This window comes from Puntigrus tetrazona, chromosome 5, assembly GCF_018831695.1.
Source record: "Puntigrus tetrazona isolate hp1 chromosome 5, ASM1883169v1, whole genome shotgun sequence".
Lineage (NCBI taxonomy): Eukaryota > Metazoa > Chordata > Actinopteri > Cypriniformes > Cyprinidae > Puntigrus > Puntigrus tetrazona.
This window is the reverse complement of record NC_056703.1, coordinates 14,770,417-14,789,941: the sequence shown is the minus strand read 5'-3', so window position 1 is coordinate 14,789,941 and position 19,525 is coordinate 14,770,417. Positions and strand designations below refer to the sequence as shown.

Below are 19,525 nucleotides of genomic sequence, written 5' to 3'. Positions count from 1 at the left end.
TCAGAATTCATGTCACACCTCTCTTTATCTTTTTTCATAATTCAAATTGTGAATAGATTAAATACAGAAAGTAAGCAAAGAGCACTCTCTTTATAATCACTACAGCTGTCAATCAATGGCAGCACGATGGGTTACATTGCTCAGCATAAACTGGACAGAGTCAAACTAATCTTGATTATTGAAAATAATAGCCATAATATGGACTTGTTGCTGAGATTCTGTGAAGCTCGGATAGCCTACTGTTATTTCCTTCTCACTGATTTTACCATTATTTTTTCACCTGAACAGTTTATGTTATTCTATATAACAGAAGTATCATTGTAATCTTTCAAAACATAGGGGTAGACATCACCGTTTCTGTGTTATAATGTTTGGTTCTGGAAACATGGCACAAAATACATGATTTTATTATAGTGAAAAGCAAAATGGTCGCAATGGCAACCACAAGGTTTTTTTGATGGCTCCATTTCTGAATATGTTTAGGGTCGCAAACTATACAAGTATAACAAGTTTCATGCTAAAGTGAACATTATATTGCCATATCACCCGTACTAAGGTGAATGAATAAAAAAAAAAAAAAACCACCCTTCAGGTAAAAGAGAAGAGAAGCATTTTTTCTGTGGTTAACAACTGAATCTGTGTTTAAACAATATTACCATGTCATAGACTAAATTGAATGCTTACTGTTAAGAATGGATTGAGAAACACAAATTGTTTAATTTTTGTGTAAACTCATGGCAAATTGAAATAAGCGGAAATGCCAGAAGTACCACTAGAGGGAGACAAAACTATGTTTCAAAGAAAGGCTAGCCTGACTGTCCTAGGCCGGCCAACTTTAGAGACACCCAAATAGCTGCCAGTTTCTGCATTATTTACCAGTTTGTCACTATAATGGAGGCAGCAGAATTTGCCAGCACTTTCTTACACGGCAATCGTGCACTTAAAAGATACATTTGACAGAATATGTTTTTGCATTGTCACATATGAGCTGTGTCCCATCAAACATTCAGTCAAATCCAGATCCTGTGGCGTATCGCACTAGGGCTCCATGCTGTATGTAATCCTGCTTGTCTGAAAAAGTGAAAGAAAAGAAATAGCATGGTTTTTTTTCAGTTCCAAATCAAATCAACGCGGTCCCAAACTACTGAGAGGCAGCTACTTTTATTTTTAATGGAATTTCAATCAAAGTGGCCAATTAGAGAATGGAACAGTAACCTAGCAACTAACAGTCGGTCTTTCCCATTATCATATGACTGTACAACCAAATATCACATTATACATGCTCACGCACACCTGCACGAAGCACTGTGTTATTTTATTTCATTATACTTTTCCCCATAGAAAAGCAATCAATTCCTGAACATAATCCAAAAATGATAAGCACGACCAGAGCGATATACAAAGACATCTGTCGTCCAACCGTTGTGGTTAGTGTCGTTTTTGGCGGCCTGTTTTAGTCTATACTTTGTGTGAAGCTGTCATTTTAGTTTTAGTCACGTTCACACTCTTTTTAGTCTAGTCAAGTTTTAGTCAGCTAAAAGTTTGAGCATTTTAGTCTCATTTTAGCCAGAATTATCCATGACTTTTTCGTCTAGTTTTATGTTGCGTTTTAGGCAACCTGTAACCCGTGTTTTTCCAATCTTCTGCCCGTTAAAGTGCACTGAAAGAGCAGTTAAACCCGTGAACTCGTACTAGATTGATGTGCTCCTAGTTCTGAAGTCCCATAGCCCGCGAAACAGCACTGTCAACCCCTACGGATGCTGTGTTTTATGCAAGTGGTACACTAAAAGAAACGGTATAACAGCTTCTCTTGCCTTATGTGCCCACAAATAAGCAAGGAAAGCACATTTGGCGATAGAAATAATTGTAAATGAGAACGAGCCCGTGCACGGTCCGCCACGCTGGTTTGTTTACAGCTAGCTTCCACTAGTTTGGCGTTGACTCGCCTGGAAAGCTAGTCCTGACTTACTGCCTCAAAAAAACTGTCTGGAACGCAGCTTTAGTCGACGTTTTAGTATATGAAAATTGTATTTAGTCTCTTAGCAGTGCAATTCTATTTAACCCAGTCAATATAGTATGAGAAGAGTATAACGCATCCATTCCAGACACGGAAGACTCTGATTTGAATGTGCAACATTTATTTTACCAACCAAACGTTACTACCTGCGTCAACTTACGCGAGACCCAGACTCGCTAGATTTAAATCAGCACCTTCTTTAACAACCATAACAATGTTTTTGGTTTGTTACGAGGCACAGATGTTCCTCTCATTAATAGCCCAGGAGCGGATGGGGCGACGCGGAATGAAAGCGTTTATCAGGAGACGAGGCAATAGAAGCGGCTTGACTATAACTGCACGGGAATACTCCTACCCACTTTAAAGCGGCACTGAACTGCAACGGGAACGCAAACAGAAGCGTGGCGTGCCGTGCCGTGTCGTGCCACGCCAGACCACGCAGTAGAAAAACCGCGTTTGTTGTCGTCTTTTAAATAATAGTGGGGCTTGAAGCAGTGATCTGATGCAGCCCCTGAAGTGAGACACAGGAAATGCGGCAAAATAATAACGTGGCTAAATGAGACGAAATAACTTCATAACATTTCGTGTAGTTTCGTCAACGGAAATTAAGAGACGTTTAAGCATAGTTTTTATTTTGTAAACCATATTTAGTCAACAATATTACATTATACATTTAATTATAGTCATCTTCACATGACTAGCATTTACGTTGCGTCTCGTCAGTGATCATTTTCGTTGACGCAAGCAACACTAGTTGTGGTGCATCTCTATTCTAAATAAAGATAATCAATTTACCAGGCCTTGTCATCATCCGATGGCATATTTCCATCTGTTCCTCTTTAAGTACATTTGCTTTCAATTTGTGCAAGAATTCATTTTTTTAATTAAAAAAAATATTATTCAATATGTCTGCCTTAATTAAATGTTCTTTTAAACCTTTTTCAAAGGAGACATCTGTTCATGCCATTCAATTCAATGTTTATTCAATACAAATTAGTGGCGTACTCAAAAGCTTTAGATGCTTTCAAAGCCTTTCTGTTGTTTTGCTATTTGCTTTTGGTTGTTCGAGATTTACTTAATTATAGGCATATTTGCATATTGAACCTATACTTTGCATATTTGACAAAAATTATGCATTTGGTCAAACTTGTTCACATACATTAATACCTTTACTGCCTCATTTGTCAGTAAAGGTAGTAGAGCTGTTAAGCTAAATTAAACCGTGCAACATTAGCAACCATATAGTGCCTGTGCATGACCTCTGTGACGACCTTTCAATCCTTGTTGCTTTTTAGCAAAATGGAATATGAAGTGGAAATGAGAGTCTTAAGTATGATGGCAGGACAAATCTACAACAGCTCAGTTATGTGTAGAAACGTTATTAAAAACATTTTAAATCAATGATTTCTAAATCCATTTCACATACTCTCTCTCTCTCTCCAGTGAAATTATCCACACAGCCTTTCATTTCATTTCACGTATCCAAAAAATGTCCAAAGGGTTTCATAAAGTATTAAGTTGTGCTTTCGAGATGGTTTTGTGTGAACAAAGCTCATGCCTTGGCTTCTGTGACAACAGCAGCCGAAGAACAGAGCTGAGCCAAAGTAATCCCTCTGCCACCTTCTGAAAGTATGGATCAGCAATTGCCTTCCCTCCTGGACAATAAACAACTTGATGAGGTGTCATACGCATCCATGAGAGCTGGAACACTATGATGCTGAACTACTCCAATCACACCGGCTGAAGCAGGTCTGTATTCAATCATTTGTGTATTTTAATGCATTCGTTAAGTGTGATTTTCTCTTCTGGTGTCTCAGCAAGTGGAGACCAGTGTTGTTATGTTACAGTCATAAATGAAATTAAATTAAATGAAATGAAGGGAAATGAAGGCATAAAATGAAGTTTAGGGATGTTATGGTACGGTATATATCTTAAATTGTATTCCCAAGATGAACACAGCTTTTATGGGTTTCAAACAACATGGGGAGTAAGTGACCCTTTAAGGGGTTTTCAAACCTGTACTTTTCTACATTTAAAAACTAGCAGCAGCAACCAGGCATGCGGTCATATGTCGCCCAGCATATCAACGTATAAACCACAGTGTTTTATTCTAATAATAATCCCTGTTACATAATCTTAAAGTGCATCCAGTGAGTGATTTTGATTTCCTGAGAGATTAATCCTTCATGAAAGTTGAAGTGAAAATCATTGTAATAACTTATAGTCATCTTCATTGAGAGGAACAGATTACAGAGACATAATCTCTCCCTGATGACCCCGGGTCAGTCTGCTCTTCAACACACTCCATCCACACACGAGTTCAAGTTCAGGTTAGTTCCTTTCACTATCACGGCACTAATTGAGGAGGTTTACAGGATTAACATTGTATCCAGGCCACAAGCTGTAGGTCAAAACTGAGCCGTTGCTTTAAAAAGTGGAAGTTTCCTCATTTGTTTGCTAATCCATACCAACTAAGGTCTAAGGGTAGAATATAGGCTCTTTATCCTTCTGAACTGCTTTGGAGATGTCACTGGATCATTTGGCAGTGGACAGCTCTTTGTCTTTCTGGCTGGTCTTTGAGAAAAGGAACGTGTTCTAATCACATGACCACATCAGAATGCCCATCGAATGGAAAAAAATGTCTTGCTGTCTCTCGTCAAACCTTGTCCTGCTGTTCTGAGCCAGAAATGGGACAGAAGTAGGTCAGCATCACATCTACTTCCCATCCTGTTAATCTGTAATTCGTAGAGTGGCTCTTAATTGCTCTTCAGTCTTTACACGTCAGGAGCGGCTGCGGAGGGAGGGCTGCGGCGGCGGTCTTTAAGGAGCGCAGGCTGCATTAGCAGGCTAGGCAAATCCCTTTCTGTTTAAGTGAGCAGCAGAGATGGATTAGATCTGATCAGAGGGAGGCCAGCAGTGCAGAAACACTGAATTAGAAAAGCTTGAGCCATAGGACCACAGTTCTAGAGAGGGAACATGACAGTGTGACACACATTAAGGGAATGTTTTGATTGTTTTTCAGTAGTATTCTGTGTCTAATTATAGATTGTGAAATGATGTTACATATAGCAACGGCAAAGACCGTCTTAAAATGGCTTTGACAGCTATGAAAAATAAAATGAAAATAGTTAAGGTTGACTTTAACAAAAGAAACTCAGTTGTTTCTTTCTTCAAAAGCAGTTATTTCTAACCGAATGGCTGTGCTGCTATAATATGAAAGTAAATAGTGACAACATTTCTCATACACATATAGGTCTATATTTATATATAATCAAATGTATGTATGTATCAATTCTGAAGGGATTTTGCTGGATTTTTTTTTCTCTTACCCCTGTGTAAGATGAAATCAAATCCTCTTTGGAATGAGTCTGTGGAAGTCAGATCTTTGGACATTATGGCCTGTGTACTGTAGCACATGCTGCAGATACTTCATCTCTTAATAATAATCTACAAATACATATCTATCCCCATACAGGACTGTTCCAGAGCTAATCCACTAATGCTGTACAGTATAGTAGAACCAGTTGGTTATAATTGCTGAACTGGGATAGCACTATCTCCAGTGGGTCCCATAGAGTCCTCAAAGCTCTGCTCAGAACGGTTCCAAATAACAGCCATGTAATCACCTACGACCTGACCGGACTAGCAGACCTCTTTCTATTTCCCCAGTTGTTTGAAGCTGTCAAGGCCTGGAGCTTTTATATTAACCCAACAAAGGTAGTCAGGGGGAGAAAAGGAGGGATAATCATTCTCCGCAGAGCTAGTGTGCTTGAAATTCTTACTGTTGAAGAGCTGATGGCAAACAGGAATGATCTATGCATCCTGAAATGGGTCCGGATTATTATTAATGAATTTAGAAACAAGCTATTATTCTGAAAAATTAAATGATTTAAATGTGCTTTATGTCTATTCATTGCATTTACTCTCTTATTTGGCACTAATCACTGAATAATTAATAATTGAATTGAAAGTTATAAAGTGTATATGTATATCTATTCTAGGTACACCTTTCTATTAGTTCAATGCCATTTTCTTTAATTGAACTAACAGCATGTTGTCTTTATAATAAGTTGTGTAATATTTTACACAGTTCCTTTCTATAGGAAACATTTAATTCCTCCTTGTTTAGACAATAAAGAGTTTGGAGGCCATCAGAGGTGTTTTCCTCTATTATGGCCAATTGTTAGCATCTACATCCCTGATTCCCTTCGCAGATGTGTTTTTGACATTACTCATTAATGCACTGGAAGTAACCTTGCAGATGATGTGGGCTGTGAGTCTCTGAATTATTGAAATAAATTGAGATGCAGCACAGATGTGAAGCGTGCCGTATGCATGTTTATCTTAGTGTGTGGACCGGGATGTGGGTATTTGGTAACATTAATATTAATAATGTTTTTCCCCTTTTTTCTCACATACACACACACATCCTTCGTCTTAGCTCACACTTGGCTTATCAGTGTGAAAGTGAAGATAAAAAAAAACGTAGCTGCTAAAATTCATAGATAAAAAAGATCAAAGGCAAAAAAAATAGACATGACAGCAAATGCAAAACTTCGAAAAAAACTCAAATAAGCTCTGCCCAGTGGCTTCATTTGCCCTTTACGTTCAGTGTAAAACCTACAAGTTTGTCTTTCTTCATGAACGTGTGCCATCAGCATATCTGTAGTGCGAGTAAGAGAAAACGAGAGGTGCAGGGTTTGAAAGGGATGAACTGCCAGTGTGAATTAAAGCTCATTTGCTAATGGGCCTGCCCTCACCCCGAGAGCAGCTGGGGGCGATAAATCAGCTGCTGCTGCACTGCACTGTCATTGCTGCAGTCACCACTGCTTTATGGGCCTATCCCAAAGCCAGTTTGGCACACGGCATGTCCGCAATTGTGAGATAGAAAGAGAGTAAGTGTCGGGGCACTTTGCAGCAGCATTAAGCGTTTCAGCGAGATGCGAGGGATGAGAGAGTGAGAGAGAAAGCCGGAAAGAGAAGAGTTTATCTCTATGATCTACCACATGACGGTTTTTACCCACAGATGCATGAGTGGAAGCTTTCAATATTTCCTTTCATATTTTTTTTCCATCCCCTTTTGAACTTGAGATTTTTTATAGCGGGGGGTCAGTCTGTGTGCTGTGAGACATGATATCCTGCACCCTACAGCTGTGAGACCATATGGAGCATCTTCAGGGCACAAGATGGAATCTGTCTAAAACCTCTTTATTAAAATCGCTGCACGCTTTGGAGCTGGTGTACACTATGTCTTCTTATCAGCTGCAGCGGTTGGCATTCTGGATGGCCATTTCGAGCGACCTGAAATGAAGCTTAAAATGTTGAGCGGTTTAGTCAATGTGTGTGCATATGTGTTTGTGTAATTAGTCAGCAGCAGCCGGTTGAACAGCAGGCCACCTGCACATGAAAAGCAGAGGCACACCTCTCTCTACGGGGCCCGCTCCCTCCAATGAGACCCAATCCATGACACTGGAGACCTCGCAGACACACAAATCAAAGACAATTATTATTTTATTTCATTACAGTTATGTCTGATGTTTTTAGTTCAGTGTACAGTTCACAGTAATAATGATAATACTAATAATAATATGTAAACCCCAAATATATATACAAAATTCATTATATTTAAAATAATGTGTCTTTAGAAGAAAATGTCATTTAAGTCTTTCTACTTCAGAATTTCACTTGTAATTAAATGTGTTGCTTGCAGTTTTTTTGTACTGGTTTGTAGTATTTTTTGTGTTATACAATTAAATAATTTAGGTCATAGGAGTTCAGTTGACAAAAAAAATAAAGTAGACAAATTATGTTGTAAATGATAAACATTTAGCAGGTAAAATAAGTATGGAATTCTACATTACTATTTCTCAGTACACCTTTTCACCAAATATCGGTAACAACCCCAGTAGTCCATACACACAAATAAAACAAAACTAATAAGTTTAGAAATGAAGTGTGTAATAAAATCAAATGACGCAGGTAAAAAGTTGTGAGCTACTGAAATGTATTTAATACTTTGTAAAAAAGTCTCGTTTGGTAATGACAGCCTCTAGACACCTATATGGAGAAACTAGTTGCATGCATTGCTCAGGTCTGATTTTGACCCTTTTTTCCACATAGTCTTCCATTCCTGAAGGTTCTGTGGGACTCTTCTATGAACTCTGATCTTTAGTTCTTATTTTCTATACTGGATTCAAGTCAGGTGATTCACTGGGCCATTCTAGCAGCTTAATTTTATTTTTCTGAAACCATTTGAGAATTTCCTTTGCTGTGTTTGGGAACATTGTCTCACTGAAATGTGCGCCCTTGTTTCATTTTCATCATCCTGGTACTGTAAGTGTTGGGACTGAACCAGCTATTATTTTTCACACTGACTAGGAGCAGGATTGCTTTACTGATAGATTTCCTCTGGTGTCTTGGCTTTTCATGCTTTCCTGCACCTCCCTTTCTTCACGTGTGCACTTTTTGCTTGTGTCGTTACATTTTATTACCCCTAACTCTCATTTCCCTATCTCTCTCTCTCTCTGTATATATTTATATATATAGGGATTAAATCATTTTCATTTGTGTAAAGACAATAAGACAGTGATCCATTAATGTATATTATGCACAGATATTTGATTACAGATCAGTTCTACTGGACAAAGAAAATTTCAACTGTATTCCAGAGGGCCAACATTACAAATATTGCAAGTATTCTTGATTAAAAAAAACTGTGTAATTGAAGTTCTACAGAACTGTGTGTGTTTCTAAGGAACAGTGAATTCTTGGTATTATCACAGTCAATGTCACAAGAAAGCAAATGCAGTATTACCATGGAGACCTCTTTCAGCTGCTTGGATACCAGAGAATTTAAAGCTAAGTACATGACAGAGCTGTCTGACAGCGAGTTGGATGCCTACCTATCACACCACACACTGAAAAACATTCACACATCCACAGAATGCATCGCAGGTTTATCAAATCCAACAGTCACAAAAGTGTTTTTACAGCTTTAGTGTTAATTATGTCTTTTTCAGTATCTGAACAGAGCATATGACTGATAGCTGTTCAATAACAGACTGACAGGATGTCCTCACAGGTTTATAGAATATTTAAACCCCTTTTTTGTCATCAAGCCACACATTGCCATCTTAAAAAACAAAACCGAGGTCCTGAAAGGTCACTGCAAACAGGTGGGAAGCTGTTCGTAGGGTATAAGAGTGAATGGAGGATTAGTCAGCATTAGATAGCCCAGATCCCTTTGCTAAGAGATCTTTTTCTTTCACTGAAAGCTGGAGAACAAGTTCCTAAAGCTTGAGTGCTGCTGTCCTCAAAACTAAATCTAGAAATCATGCTTGTGCCAGATATAAAGTGCAGGTTTGTTGAGAGATGTAGTAACTCTAGTCTAAGGATACATTTGATGCTGGATTTCTGACAGCGACGGCAAAACACAATTTGCATCAAATGTGCCTAATCACACCCTGCCAGCACTGTCGCCATCACACACCTGCTTATGACCACCCACTGCCCATGTGAGCTTGGACCTGGGCAATGATTTCATTTGTGATTCTCAGTCACATTTGATAAACATTAAAGTGTGAATTATGATTTCATGCCAGGGACAGACTGTGCGAGTCTTTTTATCCTGCTGTTCTGTTTGCATTATGTATGTTCACCAGTCCATCATCAGTTATATGTTAAAAAGCTCTGGACACATGTGGGAACGCATTTGATATTAACACTGTGTTTTTAAGCATTCAGGTCACCTCCTGGACACGAGGAAAGAGGATGTCTAGAGACTAGTCACTCAAGCCATGGACTGCTCTTGAATTAAAACATCAAATTGCATTATATTTGAACGCAAGGCAACATTTCGGCACTGCATTGCACTCAGATAGTCATACTCCACTGTATAAATACTGCTATTTAATATTTCCTCATCACAAACATTATTAATCTAATTACTCTGTCTGTTATTCACATTATGGTCTATCTGTATAAATCTAGAATATTTATTCAGTAATTTGACCAATGCATTCTACATTTTATTGGCTCTTAAAGAAAAAGTTAACTTAAAAATAAATATTATATACTATTCCAAACATCTGTGAAAAAAATATAAAAAATTTAAAATGTAATAATGTACTAGTATTTAGATACCAAAAATGTAGTACTTGGAGTATTTTACATATTAAAATGCTCGTAATCAGATTATATTTACTTTTTATGGATGGTATGATTACATATTATTCACACAGTGGCAATAAACTATTCATAATATATTGATTATGGAAGTCTGGACAAAAATATCTGAAATTTGGAAGGATTTTTTATGTTTATTATTACATCGTCTCATGGCGTAAACGTACCTTGGTGCACTCTTTAGCGAGACACAAAATATGTACCAATAAGTACATATTAATGCAGTCTCCAAAGGAAATAAACACTAGAGGCAGTAAACCTCTGACAAGTATACCGATTAATAAATTATTTGAAGAATATCACGTTATGACCTCAAAAAAATGTTAATGATCTAGGAGATTTGAAACCTGATGCTTTTGAATGTTGACATCACACATATCCAGCTTCATATATGGGTTTTCATAGACGGTAGGTTTGTTCGGCAGCTCACAGAGTACAGAGATTTACTTGAGAGAAAGGGGCTCTGGTTTGAATCCCATGTGGTTCAAATCTGTATAGAAGGAAGTTGAAACAGCACAGTTGCATCAAAAAGAGCATTAACTTTTAGCAACAGTCCATGGATATTTCAATTCTGAAGCGTCACTGTTTAATAGTTATTCCTAAACTTTTTGTCACCCCTTAAATTGATATATTTTTTAAATTATTGCAGAAGTACTTGATATTTTAATAATTTAACAGTATATATGCAGGTACAGTTCTCCAATGTTGGTTAATGGTCACACATGGTTTTTACATCCAGGTAGACAAATACCATATTTATATATTTTAGTATTTAAATTGATTTTATTTACATTGTATACCTTTGTGGGTTTAAATAAATCCTTGGACGGTCAAGTGCTGGTGCTAAACTGGTCCGGCATGAAACCCAGCGAAGGACCAGCATAAACCAGAAGGGCGGAGTATTCTTAGAAATTCACAAAAAAAGCAACGAGAGTATATACGTCGTGTTGTCCGCTGTGTACGAGAAACAGGGTGAAAAGTGAGACATAACGTCTAATAGTTTTCTCTTTCCAGGGAGTTGCTATGCGTATCGTGACAACTAGCCGAAACAAATATTAAACGAATCGTTCGGATCGTTTCAAGTATAGCTTTTTGAACGAACTGATTCACTGTAAACAATCGATTCAAAAGAGCGATATCTACACTCATTAGACCAGGGGAAAAAATCTATCCTCAATCAATGTACATAAAGTGGACTATTGAACAAATACCAAATTCACTGTACCAATTCACAATGATATACTGTCCAACATCGGTTTCAACAGGTTTATTTAATTTGTGTGGCGTGACGTGCAAGTTTGATTCTTCGACGTGATAACAGGCCAAAAACTTCTCCGAGATCTCAGACAGAGGTAGGCAACCTGTCGGAGCTTTACATCTGCGCCTCAGCGATTCCTCCCCCTCCCCTACACGAGGATTACAAGTGGCTTTCAATGAGCTCGTCTCCGCTTCGTTCGCGAGCCGCTGTACACAGACACGCGCTCTTGACTAGACAAAGACGATGAGCTGTCACACCTTTCACACGAATCCTATCCGTTCGGAGTCAAAGAAATGCTGAAAGGAAAGTCCAAGGAGCGAAAAATCGGTCTGCTGTGCTGTAGGAAACCGCTGCCGGAACAAGACTACCTGTGGGCACTGTAGTGAGGGTAAGAAACAGCCTGGCAGCCAGCGGCGTTTTCAATCTACCGGCGAAACACACCACGCACATTTATATGGCAAAGTTCCTCGCAGAGCTTCTGGGATGTACGCTGCCCGAGAAAGGAGCATCTCCGATGTTCGAGGTGAGATAAAAGTCTATTTGTTTGCACGTTACCGGCGTCTACCGAGCGTTTCATTATCTGAGATCTTCGAAGGTTCGGTATGTTACAGTGATTAATATTGGTTTACTTAGCGTTCGATTAAAGCAGTGCTTGTAGCCGTTTGATTGTTGAAGACATTGATGAAGAGATGCTCAGTTATTGGAGGCAGATTGGTACCCTCGCATCAGTTTGTTAATGCTGCTGCCACACAATGGGTGGCTACCTGGGCATTGAAATAATGGTTAAAACTGACAAAATAAGTGTTTTTTTTTTTTACATAAACAAACACTACATAAGATGATAACCATTTTGATTTATAAAATAGTGGGTTCAGATGGACATGAAATCTAAATCTTCAAATGCTGATGGAAAGGAGTCAGCCTCGATGTCCTTAAGAAGCTTTTACAGTATGTAGCCTATTTGGGTCAGTGTGTCAGGGGAAATTCACCTGTAATGTTTAACTGCAAATCACGCTTTTAAGTGAATCATGGTTGTTATATGAAAACTGCATAAATCGGTCCACTTCATTTCATTTATAGGTGTGCTTTGCAATGTCCTTCAGATGGGCAGTAAATGCATTATGAATTTAAACGCATCAGTTTTGGATCCTGTCTTTGCAAAAGCTTCACAAACGAAGCTTTTCTGAAGAGAGACATATTCACTTTTTCATGAAAATGTGTTTGTTTTGATAATTTGTTTATTACGTCAGCTGCTGCTTGGCTTAATTTACTTTTATAATCCCCCAGATCAAGCTATTTCAAATCAGTGTATGTAAGCACCAGCTGAACCCATGCTTTTCAATTATCTATTGCTGATGGCCATAATCGGTCTGTAATGGCAGATATAGTGAGGGAAGAACAACTGCACAGTGTTGTTGAGGGATTATCACCCGGGCCATTATATAAGAGAATATATTCTGTTTAGATCTGCACAAAGCCATCAGATCAGCCTTTTCCTCTAATCTCATGAGTGCACCATGTCTGTCTTCCCCTATGTTCGCCCTGTGTTTGTGAAACGCTTGTGTCTTTTGTCTTGTTGTTTTGCATGTATCTTAACTGAGCTTTTAACTTTCAAACGTTTGATAAGGGTACATTGCAAGAATAATAGGATTACAGAGTTGTTTATGTTTGGGTTATAGGTGTTTGGGTTAGTTGGGGTTAGAGCACTGGTTCTCAAGCAGGGGGCCGGGGCCCACTGGGGGGCCTTGGCAAGCTTCCAAGCTGACACAGAATGATTTTACAATTATTTAATTAATACATATTTTTTATTTATAAATACACATAATCAGAAATTAGTGTTGTAGAATAGTTCTTAGTTAAAAGAAAGCGGGAGTGTTTATATTTTTAATTATCTTTTTTTGCAAATACGCATTATAAAGCAGGAAATTTTGAGGAAATGTCAAATAATGTACACAGGTCTATATACCAAACAATAAATATGGCTCAGAAGACAACACGATGGCATGTAGTACCAAGAAAAACAGCCTTTGCATTGCTTTTCTCCTGATCCAAACAATAGAAAAGAGTGGGTGAACTTTTTTAAAGAAGGTCTAGATAGCATCTGAAAGATTTCACTGTGGATTCATTTACAAACAAGGCACAGTTCGGTGCAGGAGTTTTAAAGGTTTAGAAAATGAAAGACGATGGTGTGATGACTAAATTGGATCTGATGTCACACCACACAAGTGTGAGTAACTGTTTTTATTATGTGGTTACAATTGCTGTGTCTGTTATTACAGATTGTTCCATATACACTGGGTATGCATTTTTAACTTACATCACAGCAGCGTCCTTATAGGAAAGATGCAGGCTGTCAAATCATAGCAATGGGTGTTTACTACCGAATCTACAGTTCGCCACATTTTTGAACAAACTGTTCTCATCAGGAGGTCAGAACAATATCCTTTCACTTCCTAAATTAATTTATTTTTTAATGTCAAAATCTTGGTGATATTAAGGTGGACCACAGAAAACGATACAAAACAATAAAAAAAGACGGTTCATGACCTTTTAAAGGTGTGCATGGATTGTTGATTGTGTTTGTTTGTAGCTTGCTCGGTTCAGTTTTGTTAGTTTTCGGTTCAGTAAAGGAGTTGTGGCTGGTGTAGGTGTTGAGTTGGCTCAGATCTGGTCCTCATTAGTGTCCTGTGGTCACTTGTTTGACACTCAGCATGAGATGGAGTAAGGCAAGGTGACCATGCATGCACACACACACACCCACGCATTGCCCCCCATGTATACAGGCTTCTTGAATACGAAAATTATACATACAAACATTTACCTGCTTTAAAAACCTTCTAATTGCAGGCACCCAAACCGAATTTTGATAAATCTAAAGCATTTTTATATGATTTTTTTCTGAATTAAATGTATTAACAGTTTTTATTGGAATGAAGCATTTAGATTAAACAGTGCAGTTCTCTCTGCATCTAAAATTTGTTATTAGGATTTCGGCAAGTAATAGTGTCGTCCCATGTCTGATCTCGCAAAAAGGCGTCATATGAGTGATCTTTCAAACATATTCCAGCTCTCTGAAAGATGTGTAGAATATAATAGCACCCAAACAAATATGTCAACTTTATAAATGGATTTTGAGATATGGAGGGATGAAAAAAGTCCCATCTTGAGAGGTTTTCATTCGGAGGGCACATGCTCTCAGCCTCACTCCTAATCAGAACCATGTCAGGTTGTCAGTGTTCTGGACAGGCCATTTCAGAGTGGTCACTGAAGTGCTGCCAAAACAGTGATTTATATTTCTTCTCTTAAACTGACAATTGCAGTGTAATTGACTTGGCTGGTATAAGATTTATGTAGCGATCCTGCTCCTTTTCTCTGGGATGTTGCCGTTCTCTCCAAATCTAAAGCTGTTATATAGGTTTAAACAGAATTAATGATTTTTGGTTTAATTAGCAAAATTGCCAATGTAGCTCCTAGTTCTCTTGAAGTGAAAACTATTGAATTAATTTAAGCTAAAAGACAATTTTGCTATTAATGTAGATTATTTTTAGTATACATATTAAGTAGTTAAGTATTTTTAAGTACATATTCATAGTTTAACAATTTTATACATTCATAATCAAAGCATGGTATTTAAGTGTACTGCAGAGATGAACTTTTATGTTAAAACTGTCACTTTCACAGACTTCTACAATAAATGTTCTCTCTAGGTGAAATGACTTGCCCAACTCATTCCAATCAGCCGGCTAAAATATACATATATCAGCTATATGTTTGTCTAAATGATCTATATTTGGAACATGTAAATATCGTCACCTTCTTTACTTAGTCAATGTTTTTTACTTCTACTTATATATATATATGTTTGGTAAATGGGATTCTGTATTTGGCACATTGTCACATTCTTTACTTACAAGAAAAAAAGCCTTTAACTCTAGCTGGCTCTATTCTTTTATATCTGTTTTCTTTTTATTTATTATATAATTGAAAAATAAACCTTGCTACATTTACTGCATTATGCTAACTGGGACTTCGATTTCGATCTTGTCCTTATTTGTAAGTCTCTTTGGATAAAGCTAAATGTAAAGTAAATTGTTATGTGTTTTTTTTTTCTCCTTATGCTTCCACTGTGAGGCAGTGTTTAGATGTTCTCAAACCAATGTTTACAACATAGTTTTTTTTTGTGTGTGTGAATCTGCTGAATTTGCTGGTTTCGTGAAGAACTATCTAAAAGAAATGTTTTTTATCTTAGCTTGTTTAGTAATGAAAAATGAGAACATGCGGTCAAGCCTACTTCCACAAAACATACAGATCAGGGTGATCAGTGTATTTATTAGATGTGAGTTCTCAAGGATTTGGAGGTCACGGATGGATCCTAACCAGCATACTCAAGCAGAAAAGACCAACCTTGCTCAGTATATTTCAATTGAGTTTCTGCATATGTTTTAGGCAACATGCACTTATAAAATATGTACCTCTGTGCACTTTTTGTGCAACAATGTTTTTACGTACCTTACTGCACATTTCGCTGCCGTTTCACAGAGAAATGTCCACTGAGTGGCACTAAAACATAGGTGAACCCTGGCACATTTTTATTACGATGATATAGGTATGTATTGCGGCAGTTCAGAATTTAAATATCAATAACTGTTGTTAAAATGTAATGCTCTATCATGTTGGAAATATGCCCTACGCCAAATACAACCCTAAACCTACCTGGTAATGTTAACAAATTAAGAACGATACAAAAAAACATATTTGTTGCTGCAACCGTGCCACTTCAACTTCCTTTTACACAGATTTGAACTGTTTTGTCGAACCGTAGTTACATGGGATCCGAACCAGAGCTCCTTGTCTCTCACATACATGTGAGCTACCGAACAAACTTACAGTCTATGAAAACCCATAGATATGAAGATGGATATGTGTGATGCTCAAAAGCATACGTTTTCAATTCTTTCAGCATATTAATATTGTTTTCAAGTCATACCATTTTTTTTTTTCAATTAATTGTTCGAAAACGATGCTTTATTAAGTCAACTCTGAAAATGTGCGTCCAATAAAAGGTGTCCATGAGACCAGGTAGGTTTTAGGAATTACCTCTAAACAAAAAAAACATTTACAGCTAGTTAACAAGACTTCCAGACAGTAGAAGCAAGACTTTTAACATATCAAACTGTTTACACTAACCATCAGTAAGAAATGTCACAGACATGTTTAATATATTGTGCTGTTTGTCAGAAACGTGACCTACTCGCTGATTTATTCAGAAGATGCAGTCTGTTGGTGTTACTGTTAGTCAACAACAATTTATTGTCCTTCAGTCTTGAAAGCGCTTTCTGCAGGTGAAGCGGCTGGATTGCTGAAACCAGTAGTTTAAACATTGTTGATGCACGGAAATTAAGTGCAGTGCAAAACAATGTGCAAAGTAATGACATTCACTGGCCACAGTCAGTCACGAGGTAACCACAAAACCTCATTTGTTTTTCCCAAGCAGAAAGGAATATAGTTTACGCTGAGTAGTGCAGAGTTGTGTGTATTTTCTTGTTTTGATCCTTTTGGTGGCCTAGTAAAGCATTAAAGTCAATCAGTTTTGTTGGAACAACTAAATATTAAGGGTTATAATGCGAACATATTGTACTTTAAAAAAAAAAATGGAAATCTGTTCAAATCGTTCAAGTTTTTAACAATTCTAATCTTGACGATAGCAAATATAATGGTGTGAATTACGTTTTATCTTCATGTGCTTTCCTTGTTGGAATGATTTCATTTTCATAAATGTATTCTCTGAGGTCTGGGTTTATCATACACTATGTGCAGTTATTTTCTGCTGACAGGTCTTTGAAGGCTTTATCTCTTTTTGTGCCTATTAGAGTTTTTAATTGACCTTCATTGACTCTTATCTGAGGCAATTTCCATTTTAATGACAGATTTTTGACTTGGGGGTAACGGATCCCTTTTTCTTGCATGTTATTGTGGCTTTTCATGTGTAACATTAGCATACAGAGAAGAGAGTGGATGTGTAGTTATGGACTATTTTATATATATATATATATATATATATATATATATATATATATATATATATATATATTTAGCTGGGCCTTGTAGGCTGATTATGATCAACCATCATTATTATTTCCAAAGCGACACCAGAATTGTTGTCTTCAGATGCTCTGACACACGTTCAGCACTCTATTTCTTCTTTATAAATGTTCTTTTTCCTCTCACAGGAAAGAATTTTTTTATCCTGGGAAAACACGGAAAGCCTCAGTTTTGTTTCCACAGCATAATCTCATCAAACAACGCTTCCCTTGGAGACTTTTTCCTCCCGATGCCGTGTGTCAATCTTCTTTGTGTCTCGTTAGTCATGAACAAAGGCCCCGCTCAATCCACCTGCTGTTTGGAATAGGGAATCATCAGGCTCAAGGTCTCAAAAAAGAGACATGTCACTCACACATAACAAGCTAATCAGCGAAGATCTTGGCGGCGAATTACGCAAAGGGACTTACAATGGAAAAAGTGCTTGCCAAAAAGATTTTTAATGAACACTTGGGTGCCTGCATCTCGTGTCTAATGCCTCTTGTGTTTTTATAAGCAGCTGTGTTTCTAAATGATGGGAAGCTCCCTCAACCTAAATAATAAGAAGAGGCTAATTTGCACAAACCCTTGGTTAATTTGTATAAACTCTGTATCAGTCCTCTCAAATGAGCCACAAGAGGGCTCTGCGCATTTCTAAATTGTCCAAAAACCCACTTTGAAAGATGGAGATAAAACCATCTTTGAAAGCAAATGTCTAAAGCTAAAGCTATGGATAATTTCCATTTTATAGTTAGTTTATTGAGTAGAAATTATTCGAAAAAGTGTTAGCTGTAAATAAATGAGTACATTTATTACAACACTTTTATCTAAATTGTCCAAATAAACATGAATATTAACCGTGGAAAGGAGAGATCTTAGACCGCTAGTCAGTTTTTAATGTAACTTTGTATTTATAATTGTATTTATAATTTTTTTTTTCAATAACATCAGCAATACAATTTAGTAAATTAAGTCTAAAAACTAAATATCGTTTGACCTTGGTTGTTGTAAATTAGTGACTTACAAGTATATCATTTTTATGTCCATTTTTTTAAAATAAGATTCTGAATGACAGACTTTCAGTCTGTCTTAAACCTTGTATATTGAAGACTATGATATTCTGATCTCTGCAGCCTTCAACTGTACAGATTCCCATCTCTTTGTTTTGTTTTTGTTTTGTTATGTGCCATAAACATAGCCGGAGGTTAGTATTTTTTAATTATATGAAACCTCCAATATTCCAGTGAGCCTTCAAGAGCAGGACTGTGGCTATAAACCTTCATATTGGCTTTCTCTCAAGACCTTTCACAAGATGTCAAGGTAATTTATCCTGAACTGTAAAAAAGCCCCACTACATTATTCACTTCTTTTGTTTTATGGGGCATGTTCTGTGCATTATCTGCCCCTGAGTCTGCCTGTCACACACTGTAAGAGAGGAGCGCTCACAGCTGGACAGGCCAGGGGTGAGCAGACACTGTCAGGACATCAGATGGGACCTCAGCCTGCCGTATCTCATCCCAGTGACAGCCATGCACTCCGTCACCCTGACGCTGATAAAATGGATGCCCGCTTGCCTCTGCGCTGTCCACACTTTCACCAGCCTCAACAGGCTATGTTAGTCAAAGTCAGCTTTATGTAAGCGAAAAGAGATGGTGCGTGATACTGTGGTAATATAGCTCCTGTTTAGATGAACGGCTTTTAAGAAAATATTTATATCAATTCAGTAAATTCCAAATACTCTGCATAGCTCTGTTTGACCCTGGTGAAGAAACACTTTGGTATTTGATTGTCTTCAAGTGTCTCCAAAACATTTGTTGCTATGAAAGCTTTATTATCAACAGTTTTACTTCTTTATATAAACTTCCAAAGTCCCTCAAGTGAAAAAAATAGGGCACATATACACTACCATGTGAAAGTTTGAGGTCAGTAAATTTAGTTTTATAGACATGAATAATTAAATTCTTAGGTTAAATGAATCAAAGGTTACA

At 37.4% G+C, this 19,525-nt stretch overlaps 1 protein-coding gene across 1 annotated transcript in view; it reads left to right on the top strand.

Moving 5' to 3' along the window:
* Window positions 1-11,682: 11,682 nt before the first annotated feature.
* rasgef1ba (RasGEF domain family, member 1Ba) overlaps window positions 11,683-19,525 on the top strand; it is a 59,736-nt gene continuing 51,893 nt past the window's right edge. The window contains exon 1 of the mRNA XM_043238706.1: window positions 11,683-11,982. Coding sequence (XP_043094641.1) covers window positions 11,914-11,982 — 69 coding nt within the window. The 5' untranslated portion in view covers window positions 11,683-11,913. The remainder of the gene's footprint in view (window positions 11,983-19,525) is intronic.